This window comes from Haemaphysalis longicornis, unplaced genomic scaffold (genome assembly GCF_048455015.1).
Source record: "Haemaphysalis longicornis isolate Haplotype H1 unplaced genomic scaffold, Haemaphysalis longicornis Haplotype H1 scaffold_7, whole genome shotgun sequence".
NCBI classification, from domain to species: Eukaryota; Metazoa; Arthropoda; class Arachnida; order Ixodida; family Ixodidae; genus Haemaphysalis; species Haemaphysalis longicornis.
Genome location: NW_027526422.1, coordinates 189909221 through 189922106, shown reverse-complemented (window position 1 = coordinate 189922106; position 12886 = coordinate 189909221). Strand labels below are relative to the sequence as shown.

At 44.3% G+C, this 12886-nt stretch overlaps 1 protein-coding gene across 4 annotated transcripts in view; it reads right to left on the bottom strand.

Moving 5' to 3' along the window:
- LOC144147335 (meso-2,3-butanediol dehydrogenase-like) overlaps positions 1-12024 on the bottom strand; it is a 31882-nt gene extending 19858 nt beyond the window's left edge. For 3 of the 4 annotated variants that reach the window (XM_077679451.1, XM_077679454.1, XM_077679453.1), the window contains exons 1-3: positions 11868-12024; positions 8315-8454; positions 1811-1903 (exon numbers count right to left, since the gene is read on the bottom strand). In XM_077679451.1, coding sequence (XP_077535577.1) covers positions 1811-1903; positions 8315-8454; positions 11868-11904 — 270 coding nt within the window. In that variant the 5' untranslated portion in view covers positions 11905-12024. The remainder of the gene's footprint in view (positions 1-1810; positions 1904-8314; positions 8455-11867) is intronic. The other variant, XM_077679452.1, reaches the window with a different exon arrangement.
- Positions 12025-12886: the final 862 nt, after the last annotated feature.

Below are 12886 nucleotides of genomic sequence, written 5' to 3'. Positions count from 1 at the left end.
GTGAACTGCTCGTTAAAAGAAGTCGATTGTACGAAAGCTACAGAAGATTTGCTGACGACATCGTAATGATTAATACGACAGGAGCTAAAGTGCAGCTGAAGGTGCACGCAAAAAGTTCAGTAAAAGGAACTAAGGTAAACACAAAGCAATTGAAAGTAATGTAACTTGTGCTAAAGTCACACCTTTATTTTAGGTTGAAAAATATACTTGAAGAGGCTGATGATTACAACTATATTGAACAAGTGGTCAGTGCTGATCTCAAACACGATGACGAAATCCATACCGAATAAGTGCGTGCTTCGGGCACTGGGCAAGGAATCTCAAATAATGAGTAGTTTGTCTGGGAGGGTACGATTCATTATACCAATAGTACTACCACTGTCATTGAAAACAACTGTGTAGAACCAATGAATATTAGCAGATACGGGATGAGGAAGCCGCCTTAACCTCACTACGCTTCGTTTGTCCTGTAGTTAGGGAAACAGGAAATTCGTGATAACAATAATAACTAAATTGTGTAACCATGGGGTCGCCGTTGTATTTTCGTGCGTGTGTTTAATAGACTCGCGATCTCTCTAAGATGGTGTCAAAGAATCAAGAACGGAAATTTCACACTTGAAATCGACAATTTCCACTTCCTCAATTAAGACGTTCATAGCTGTAGAGAACATAACACAGCACAAATGTAAAGATACGCACGCACACATGACGGCGTGTCTTTTGTCCGTTCTTTTCCTTCGTTGTGTACAATGTTCGCTAGCACGATCAGTTTTCCAGTTAGAAATAAACTTTCTCTACTTCCTTCTTCACTTGATTCTTAATTACACCCCTGATATTGCTTCCTGCGACGCTGATCTCGAGGAGACGATGAATGGGAAGAAAGGGATTTAAAACGGCTGAAAAGAATGGTAGTGGTCTAAGTTCGCCCAAACAACAGTATGGCGTAGTGAGAATCCCCGAGTCCCGGGAGCACCACGCAGGAGTACGATGGCGTTTTAATCAACGTATATGATTACAAACGTAGATTTATTAATGGCTGGAAATGTAAAACTAACCTGGCGGCAACAACTGAGCTAGTTGTTAAACTTGAAACATGGGGAGGGGCGAAGCATGGAGTGTATCAGTGTATTGAAAGATTGTTAGACGCTTTCTCACCACACAGTACGCGCTAATTTGGCGCCGGTGAAGCGCCGGTGAGAGGAGCAATCGTGCGCTTGCTGAGGTGGTGGCGCCCTCTTTGGCGATGGATCGCATTGAAGCCGTTTGCATGCCCCACCTTCCCAGTTTGGGGAAGTGGCAGGGATCAACACGACGGCAGTGAAATGCCTGCGCCTTGCTGTGGAGCCTCGGCCTTGGTGATAAACGAGGCCGCAGCACCAGGTCAGTGTGCTTTTTCTTGGTTCGACCGACCACCTGCGATCTGGGCTAGCGCCAAGTGCGAGCGGGTATATGAGTGTAATACAAATTATAGCCCGTATACAAACAGCTTCTTCTTATGCTTGACGATTGCTGAAGCGGACAGGGAGCGTGACAGAAATCTTTAAATCATGCTACTTTATTCTGAACCGGTTCTATTCATTACACTGTTTTACTAAGCTTTACGTTGTATCGCGATGCGTTGAAAAACTAGTGTCCCGGTATTTGATAACTATAGTGACTACATGAGGTGCTGACACCGGCGACGGCAGGAGATGCCGAAAGCCCGAGCCCGTAAGGGGGTTCGCCCCTACAACTCTTCCTTCTCCCCCCACACCTGTGTGTACTACAGGCTTGTTGCAATGTTACGTTATCTTCAGTTTATTGCACTTACGAGAATATCGATCTTCCCAAAGTGTTTCACTGTCTTGTCCACCGCAGTATCCACATCGACTTCAACAGACACGTCTCCTTGTACCACAAGGACCTGCGCAGCATAGAGGGGAAATATATAGAAAAGGTAGCGCTTCTTAAAAATTCTGATCGCACTATGTAATGATGACTTTAGTAACCGAAGTTTATAAATATACGTGCCAAATTTTAAGCGCCTCATTTACACGATTAAAGACAACATTTCGTAAACAATGCGAGGCTTAACGAGACATAACTTAAACAACAGAGAAAGTACCTGTATTGTCATTTGCCCAATGCGAATGTCCATTTTAGGGAGGGTAACAGGGTGCATTGAAATGCCAAATTAGGCTCACGCGAACAGTGTCTACCAAGGCTAAGCCGATCATGGTTTAGGGCGCGTGCGGTGAGAAAATGGACAAGAAAAATCAGTGCCCTCCCACTCTGTGAAGGATGACCCATGAATCCGGGCCCACTGTAAATAGTGAACGAACGAAAGCACAGCTGTTCGTAACTTGAAATTCAGCGTGCTCCTTAGTGTATCAGATACCTTAAGGATTTGTTTGCAGGGCGGCAAAACAATTTACAATCGCGATTCAGACATCCGGCCGCTAGAGAAACGCTACCTTTCGCACAGTGCTTGCCACTAATGGGACTCCGGTTTCTAAACTTGTGATTACCAATTCGGTTGTGTTTTAAGAGGTATTACAAAAGGCGAAAGGAGCAACTGGGTCTGATAAATAGCGATTATAAAAGTTCCCTCATCTTTCTCCCAATTCTCAAACTTACTAAAGTGACTAGTTGAAATCGGTATAAATGGGAATCACTAAGCTCACATGCCGAACTGTTTCGGTGTCTGCTGCGCTTGTGTCGCGCGGTGGTGTAGCTCCAAGCAAGAGCATCAGGATGCCTAGGTTCCGCTGTCTCACCTTTCGAAAGACGCTGCTCTCCGGTTTCTCTTTCCCGACTCACGGCCTGGCTACGGCGGCGGCGTCCGCCACTCTTGCCCGGCCGTGGCCGACGCTGCTGCTGCGTTCAAGACGCCGCTCCCGCGAATTCGAGGTAACGGCTGGCAGAATCTCTGGTTTCACTCTTTATAGAGCCACGTTGTGTGAATTCAAGTGAAGTCGTATGGGAAGTTGTTGTGGGTGTCGGTTAAAGCTCTGCTTTCCAAACACATTCACAGCCTGCACTGGAGCCAATTTTGTTTATTCTAAAATCGTCGAGCTAGCGCGGCATCCCCCACGCGAGGGGTGAGGCGAGCGTGGTCCTTGCGCCGCTAGATATGTTCATGCCGCGCTCTCAGCCCTCAGTAGAAGAGAAGGAGAGGAGGTTTGGCATGTAGGTTTTTCCCTGACTACGTGATTTTTAGTATTCTGGATGTGACTGGAAAGGGAATTGTAGGGACTGGCGTTTATAGAACGTCGAGCTATAGTACGAAGCCGAGTACGTGAGATGTGTGTGTGAAGTCGACGTGAAATGCCGCATTTTAGCTGGTTGACGGACAACGTGGAACTATTTATAAGATAGCGACACAGACTCGAAAGTTTTGTGGGTCAAAAAGGGATGCAGTAGGAGTGCGGAATGCGGGAAGGTGTCCTTTTGTCGATGAAAATGCGCGAAGTCAAAGAACGAATTTAGGCTCTTAACCTCGTAACGGAGAATGCGGCATAATACAAAGAGCCCCTATAAGGACATTATACCATAAAAAACCTCTAACTGAGGTATTCCCCCCCTCCGGTAAAAGCATACAAACTTCAGTAAGTAAAGTATACATCTCTCGGGCACCTGAAATATGTATTGCATCCAGCGCACGGAAACGATCACGCCTCTTAGAAGCAGTAATGTTCCGAATTACGACGGGCCTTACACAAGGGCCCCCATCTCGACAAATTTGTCATCAGACTATGTTGTAAGTGGATCATGGACGCTTCGTTGAGAAGGGAAAGGGATACGATGAACTGGATAATATTTCAGCCAAGCAGAATTTTCGCGTGAATAAATGAATGCTTTATTTCCACTTAAACACATTTATAACTTCTGACATCGCTTTGTTCACAAATGAGGCAGAAAATCTGCAATCAGCGGTTTAAGCAAAATACTCAGTAAGCCCTGCGCCTGAAATGAAACCAATAGCAAGGAACTGGTAAAGTTAAATAAACATGCAGATGTTGGGGGAATAACTAATCTTGTACAAATATAGTGAGTGCTAGGTTATACCGCAAGAAACAAACCGGAAAGAAAATACTGTGGACTGGACAGAATTTGGTAAGGACTGTGAAAGATTGAACAATAGAGAACGCGCCAGGCACAATAGAAAGTTGATAAACTACTTCATCCACGTGGTACTTACTTATGGCTCAAAAGATTGGGCCTTATTAATTTGAAAAAAAACTTACATGCCCAATATAAGCCGCAGATATAATAATACTAGCAGTAATGCATATAGATAAAAAGCGAGCGTCTCCAATGCGTGAGCCATCTCTGGTTCTATATCAAACAAAAAGAAATAAGTGCATTAGGCATAGATATGTACGGCCGAGAACCGACAACCTTTCAAGGGTCCATGAAGAGAAAATACAACTTTGGTTAACTTTAAAGAAGTACGCTTCAGTACCTCACTCAGCTCCATTCCAGCTATGAAAGACGTTTCTTAACCGATAAAAATGCAATTAATACTCAAAAACATTCAAATTTCGCGCATCAGTGTTGTGTTATCGGCCCGAGTGATGTCATTAGGGCCAGCACTAAAAAAATAATTTTCAGTGCGTTAGGTGCACGTTAGCATTCAAGTGAATCAATCAATCGGAACAGCGGCCCCACTACAATCGTCCAGTCAAGTGTCCTGGCGATTGATTAGTTCAGCCGCCGTCAATCCCCCAAACAATATTCTGTGACGTCATAGAAAAGTTGCTGGAAACTGGCTAGCACGTCGCCACAGCTCCACACGATTTCTTTAATATCTTCGTCATTGTTTGGTAGTTTGCGATGAAATCGGTATCATTTTTATCAGGACAAAGAAGCCTTTCTAATGCACCACACTTGTATTTCGTCTTCATGGCTCCTTTAAGCCACTCGCGTAATGAAGTGGCTACCGAAAGATGGGGCAACACAACCACGAATACCTATATCTGTGCGGGGTATTGAGGTAAGAAACGTTGTTTGTCAGGAATGAATTCAGACTGCGCAGGGTACAATCGGCTGGAAGTAAGTGATAAGATTCGCTCCTCTTGCACTGGGCGTTGTATATGCTGCTGATAATTTATTCTTTGTATTTAGTTCAGATTACTGTGGCCCTTTGGGCCATTACAGGGTTGGGACACATTAGGATAGTTAGGTATCAATATGTATAAATCCTACAATTTTATAAACAACAATATATCAGGCTTGATTTGTTACATAGCATACATAATACACATCAGAATTGCTAGCAAAGTTCACAACGTTTCAGTCGAAGCATACATACAAACAGTGAGGACAATCAGTAACGGCAGAGCAAGGTTACAAAAAGAATTCCTTGAGTCCTTCCTCAAACTTTTTTAGTGAGTTATAATAAAGAAGTGGCAATGGTAACGTATTCAATTGGCGAATTGTTTTAGGAAAAAAATGAATTCGCATACACATTAACACGCGTTTGAGGTACTTCTCATGTACATTCATTTGCTCCTCTCACGTTTCTTACGCCACTTGGCGTTAGGTATTTTCTTGTGTTCACGTTTAGCTGATTTTTCGACAATAAAAAGAGGAGGCTCACCCTGGCCAACTGTCGACGTTCGGCTAAGGGGGGCAGTTGTAGCGTGCATAACATTTCTGTTACCGACTTGGTAGTAGAGTACTTGAAATGAATGGACCTGGCGGCTCGCCTTTGTACTTTTGCCAGCATATTTATAAGCGCGATTTCTGAGGTGTTTCATACAATGCTCCGATATTCCTAAGATGGCCGAATATACGTAAGACATGCGGCTAGTTTAAAAGGGTTGAAGCAACTTTTAATTTCCGCCGTAAAACCATAATGTGTTCTCCGCTACAGAACAGATGTTTTCATTGTAGGTCCTCCAATTTGAATTGTTGGATTTTGTTACACCTAAGTATTTTATTGCATTGACAGTGGACAGGCCGGTAGAGCATAAAGTATAGTCGGAATTTGTTTACTCTTGTTTGTCACGCGCAAAGGGACTGTTTCAGCCTGATTTATTTCCATTTTTGATTCGGTACACCAACTTCTGACATCTTCAATAATGTCATTAAGAGAGTTCTGGTCAGCCTCACTGTGTGTTTCTTTATAAATTAGGCAGCCATCTCCACAAAGTCGCACTGTAGTACCCGTATCTATGCTGCGTGAAATATCATTGATATAAAATAAGAATAGTATCGGCCCTAATACGGAAGCTTCCAGTACCCCTGAGTTAACCTTGAGCGCCTCTGATTTGCAACGGTTTCTTTCCACATACTGTGTTCTACCGGTTAAGTATGAGCTTATTAACCGTATTACATTACAATTTAGTCCTAGGTGGGCTAATTTATTAATTAACTTTATATCAGGAATCTTGTCAAAGGGTTTAGAGAAGTCCGGGCATGTTGCGTCAATCTGAACACCTTTATTTAAGGCACGCGTGAAGTCGTCGACAGTTTCTACTAGTTGGGTTATTGTAGGCGGATTTTCCGAAAAGCCGTGCTGGTTTGGGAAAAATAGTTTTTCGCCCTTAAGATACGCGTACATAAACATGAATATAATATTAGACATGAATATACTTGCATGCTGCAAGTTCTTGAAGAGCTTGCAACATGCACAATTATGATGATGCTGCGAAGAATGGTAGGCCGCAGGCAGTTTTCTACAGAGGAAGCGTGTTAACGCGTTCTTGTTGGTGCAGCAATAAATTCGAAAAACAGAGCTATGACGAGACGAAAAACGCAGAGAAAATAGTGCACCTTGCGGAGAAAGAACCGATCGCAATTCGAAAATTCTCTCCCAGTTACTAAATACTCACAAAACATTGGCGCATCTTGCACTACTGGTGCAAGGGTGGAGAAACGGCAGAGCTTGGAGAAATTCTCCCTTCGTTTAGACTCGGCTGTTTTGCGACACATAAATTTTCTAACTTGCCGCTGAATGTTCTCCATGACTGGAAAGCCCAGATCGTTTTGCCTCAAGGAATTCACATCGCTCCTTAATTAAGCGGACCAAGTTAGTACGCGCTAGGACCAGCGGCAACCGGCTTCGCGAACTCAGAGTCTGTGCTTCCTACTTGAAGTGCGAAAGCAAGTGAGCTGGAGAGAAACACAGCACGCGAGATATCACGTGAATTGGCGAGAAAAACAGCACGTGAGATATCACGCTACAAATGCTGGGCAGAGTGCTCTCGAAGGTTGAGCTTGCTATTGCGCGAGCTACTGATGAGGCGCGCGCCCGTGTGCGCGGGGTATTTTCGCTGGTTATTTTTGTCCGGTAACGCTGGCCAGCGGAACTACAAGCTTCAAGAGCCCTGCTGTTAACATTTCGGTGGAACAGTAATAATGAATATACTCAGGCTACATTTACCGTATTCATGCCAGGGGATAGAGGCACAGTTTTCGCCGACGTTATCAATACTGTGTTATATTGCGGGAAGAGAATTTAGATTAGCAATATGGCGGAAAGAGAAATGAGATGACGATGGCCATGACAGTGAGAGCACAGATGCCGGCTACTCGCGACGTACTGCTTAAACCTTCTCGGGGATCCCATCTGGCACTACGCGCCACGCCGTCGGTTTCCTTCTTGTAACAAGTGTTTAAGCCGATAATCACACAGCTTACAAAATAAAATTGACTCGCCAGAACATGTTCAGTAACAGTTGGAAGCAAAAAACGTTTTGAAAAGTGTGAAACAAAGAATGCGGTGCTCAGCTGTGGCCTTAATTGAGAAGCTGAGTGGTGTCTGCTTCACAGCCTCAACTACAGCTACAGGGCATCCTTTTTTAGGCACTCGGACAGATCAAGAGCCGACAGTTTTTTTTCTATCAATGTTATGCATGACTCCGGCGGATGGCGAATAGCAATTTTATACCACCGCTGTCTCGCCTCCAAACAGTCCAGGTGGCAGCTCATATTGTTTATTCCTGTTAGAGTGTCCTCGGTTGGGGTAAGTGTTTTACCGAAGAGTGTGGGTTCTGGTTTGTTCTGGTAACAAACAATAAAATGTGCCTTTTTGGTAAAAGAACCAGCCATACGCCGTTTGTGAATTTATTGCTGGATAACCTACGATGAATGTTTTGTTCACCCATTACATTCATGACATCTTCGAACCCTGTGATTCGATGCCATGGAGCTATGCACGTAACTGGTTACCCCGGATTATTCAAATCAGGATTTATGCATAGGCGTTTGAAAAGGCGTACATGGTGGTAGGAATAATTGAATATAATGCGCTATTGTCAGTGCGCGAGCAACCTAAAGCAACGTTTTCAGAGCTACTTAAATACGTACTGGCTTTATTACATCTTACCTTATCCTGTGGGATTCCAGTGGAGCGGCAGGCGTCAGCCACCATTTGCAGCTTACCCTCATTTCTAGCCATGAGAGAGAGCCAGATTCCCATGGATGCGAAGTGCAGAGCTGTGCTTTCTCCGATGCCCGATGATGCACCTGCGTGTAGGGGACTCGTTAAACTTTCTAAGGCATTAACTCGTTAGGAAAAGAATCCGGACCCCGTTGAACATCGATGGCACACAAAATGGTCAAAAATGGAAGCAAAAGTCGTTGCTCTTCGAAAGGGTCAATAGAGGGTAATAAAATTAAAAAAAAGTCGCGTAACGTCGGGTCTGAGTGGAATTAAAACAACGTGCTTCGAGAAGACGAGACCAGAGCGCATTCTTTGAATAATGTAGCGAACTACATGCAGACCAGTGATTACGTTGTGGGCTCTACTTAAAAACGTGTGTTGTACACGTGGACTGAGGTGTACAGGCGTAATTTGAGCATGCTAGTTACACGCATACCAAAAGGGGGAAGTGCATGTCGCTTTGCGCCTTTGTCGGAGTGCTTCCTTCAGGGATTCTCACCCTTTTCTCGGCCCTCAATCCAGCGCCCCAACCGAGAACACTTCTAAGGCATTAGCATGTCGCTTTGAAACCAGGCCCCTGTTGTTGGCAAGTGGGCCCCAGGAAGGCGCCGCGCAATTACCCCTGCGCAGAACTATGCGTGGTGGCGCAGGCAATTCTTTTTAACTGGCGTGCAAGCCTGAGCCTGGCTCTCTTTTCTCAGGGACAGCTGCCGACGAGTGGGCCGTAAGCTGTGAGCTACGAACGGGACCCTGCCTCGCTTGGGCCTTTTGCAATGGCCTCAGTGTCTTAGGAGGTGATCTGTGGCACCCGTCTACCGCCGCACGGGCTGAGCCATGGCAGCCGCTGTGGTTGGCGCCAGACTTCTCGCAAGGTTCCTGATAAGAGCCCCTGTGACCACATCTAAAGTTAGCGAGTGCCAGCAGGGAATATGCCGCCACCTATACTTCGGGAAGGACACCCGGTCCTCGAAGATCGGCCCTGACGTTGGTCTTAAACCGTTGGGCCTCAGTTGTGAGCGGCGAATAAACCACCGTGTTGTGGAAACAGTGCTTCAGCGTACGCTCCTTGCCGGGCCGAACTACTTCAACCTCACAGTTGCATTTTACGAGACCAACTATCACATCTACAACTGACTAGTAAATATTTTCTCGATTTGTAATCAACGATGTTTCGGAATATACGAGACATGAAGAATTATTTTTGTCTATCGCAGCTCCTAGTTGCATAAAACCTGGTGATTGAACCCAAAAAGGTCATCCTTATTGGCAAACATGGACTCAGCAAAGACTACATTTTTGCACAGTATGTGTAACACTTGCAGCTTTCTCCAATCATGTGCCCAAATTCATGTTTTAATGATGCCCCAACCTAGTTTATTTAACACGAAGAAGTCCGCATTGGACGTCGACAACATTCAATGCCTAAATTTACACTTATATGAAGAAATAGGTCGTTGAGAGGGCGTTTTCAATGGGAATGTCTTCGTTTGCTCTTGGTATGGCATGCAGCTTCACTCTAATATTATACCTTTCTAGTTTATTTAATAATTCTATTTATTACACTATTAAACTCACAGTTCTTCTGCGCTACTACGTACTATAGGGACTGATTTGAAGCTTTTGGTTGCTCATACACTTCATGTGATTGATTTGAGCATCATTAGGGAGAATGATTTCGCTGGGTCTCTTTGCTAATGATTACACCCCAAAAAGATGAGGGAGAGTTTCATGCCCAGTACTTAGTGCAAAGTTTTGTTCGTGTAGTGTGCGCCAAAATTGTGCATTCTAATCTCCTTAGGAGTTAAGCTTGAGTGATATATTGGTGGCAGGTAATAACGTTTTCTGCCGAATGACGTGGGTGCGTGGTCCTGGTGTCTGCGATGATGCCAAAGAACGCTGCACTAGATTTTATACTTGATTTAAGCCCTCGGGCTCTGCTCGGGATGTTGGTACTTGCATGACCAAGTTATTTTTCTTATCTTATATGAAGGTCCGATTTCTTCTGTGAATATTTACAGAAACGTTATGCGAATCCGGGTCTCAAACAGCAGAATCCCACGAACAATATTTATACAAAAAAATCTTCTGTCACAGGTACTTTTTGCGCTAGCTCCTCGCTATCAGCATAATTTGTCTGGTTCCTTGGAGGTATATGACCGGAGAAGGATGAAATGACCCATGGGACCTCCATGTATTTGTTATGTGACACCATGACTGTTTTAGATAAATGGCGTCGGTCACAGCCGCGGTATAGTCTAAGCGTGAGGTGACTGTGAGGAGTGAGAGAGAAAAATATTTTTATTTCTCCAGCAGTGGAAATTTCTTTGTTACACCGATAACTCTAGTTAGAAAAGGCACGCATTGATTGTGGAGCTGCGATGCCAGGCTAGGCTACGCAAAAAAGTGTTTTTGGTGCCGGCCCGACTGAAAGAATGTGTAACAAACGTGAGTTTGTCTAAGATGGTCGCAGCACGTCTAGTCCTTTTATCGTCGAATCACAGCACGGCGGAGCGGGAGGGAGTTGAGACCAGAAAAAAATATCGCGTAGATAGGATAGTCAGCTGCAGTACAAGTATGTTACCCAATGAGGATGGACATGGTACCTCAACTCTACCTAGATATAATTTAGAGCGGGAAGATAAATTAGGGGAACTAATGAGAATCAGTGGAGTGACAAATTCGAAGTGAATGATTACCTTATGACAAGTAGTGAACCCTACACTAGTGCCGACTGCTTTCTCTTCCAAGATGTGTTATCGGAGTATAGAATGTACCACCAGTGCCACTGTCTGCCGTAGCAGTTTATGCCATTGCAAACAAAAATTTAAAAGCCGACTAAAATCCATCCACGAAACATATTTCTTAAAACCTAATTGCGAGGCAACATGCCGCAAATGCCGCTCTTAATTACCTAGGAGGGGTACCTTCCCCTTCTTTCTGTTTAGTTCAGCTGCGATGTCCTTTTTAAAGCAGTTTTAAAATCCGTGACAGCAGTTTTCTACCCTTAAACTTTTTCCTTACCATGGTGTCTTCCATTGCTCGTTGGGGGAAATAATCTTCCATATAATATTCATAAGTAACACCATAAGTACAGAAGAAATAGAACTTGCACCATGTTTGTGTGCTATTGCAAAGGGTGACAGCGGTAAAAAGCGGCTGAGAACTTCACAGGGCGTATTGAGAGTAGTAGAGTTCGTACTCTTTATACGGACATTTTTTTCACGTTCCTTACAGCAGTTATGTTTTATCAGATATGTCAAGAACCATCCACTTTTCCTGTTTTCTTATCCAGACTCAATTACTGGGCATTTTTCGGCGGTTTAACACTTCCTTATGAAAGCGCAGAACAGACAGGAACCACAAACGGTAAAAAACAGAACAAGGGCTGTGCAGATACCATCTGGCCACAATGGCAGCACTTCTGCGCCGTATTATTGCTTCCACTTTTCCAATATTTTCACTCAAATGAGCTCTAAGGTTATAGTTCGTCACATACCTGTGATCAAGGCCACCTTTCCTTTCATATCAGGCATTCTTTTATGATTCGGGGAATCAAGGCTGGACTGAGAAAGGAAACAGAGCAAGGACGACGTTGCACAATGTGTACTTCAACGAAAATGGCGGATGTTTTTTACCGGCACCTAAAACGGAAACTGAGTAACCTCTCTCCAGCTTTCCGCCAGAGAGGGTGTAATAGTTACAGCTCAGGGCAACAGCTGCCTCCATCGACCTACATAGCGTATGTTCACTCGGTGGCTTAGTGTCTACTGTTGAAACGTTTTTATTCTTTGTTATTGATGCAAAATCACACCTGAGCCTATGGTTCGCTCCACATGCTGCTGTTCTTTGCTCTTCAATCCTCTCAATCTCAATAAAGGGACTGCTTTTGGTGGTACCCTCCGTTGCGACTTCCTCGCGTTCTACGGAGTCATCGGCTGATTGTGACAGACAAAAAGCGTAATCACCTTGCTCAGACACACGGATTTCTCGCACTCAAGTTTGTCCCCACGGCCACATCTTGGGCACAGAAGGTGATACAATAACCTAACACGTACGCTATCCTTAGTATAATGTAATATAGTTGACCTGGTACGTACCCGTGACAGTGCATGACACTTTCCGCAGAGAAGGATTAACCGCAATAGTTACGCAGACTCCGTAAAACTTACACAGCGGTACGTACTTTTAATGCGAAAGAAATAATTCCTCTTTTTGGTCGGGAGGCCGTCAGACATGACCCACGAAACAACCGGTGGATGGCAGGCAACATGGCTGACAGACGGCACACGATACCATAAACTGCTCAAACAATACAAACAGGTCAATAAAAAACTAAAAAGAAAATTTTCAGGACGCCCGCATAAACAGAGCAACCAATACAGATCAAAATAAAACTACGGCGATATTGCTCAAGTATGGATAAGAACGGATCTTTTCCAACATGCGAGATAGACACAGAATCCCAACACCGCCACAGTGTGACGATTGTGGCTGACCAAAATGTGAATCTAATGA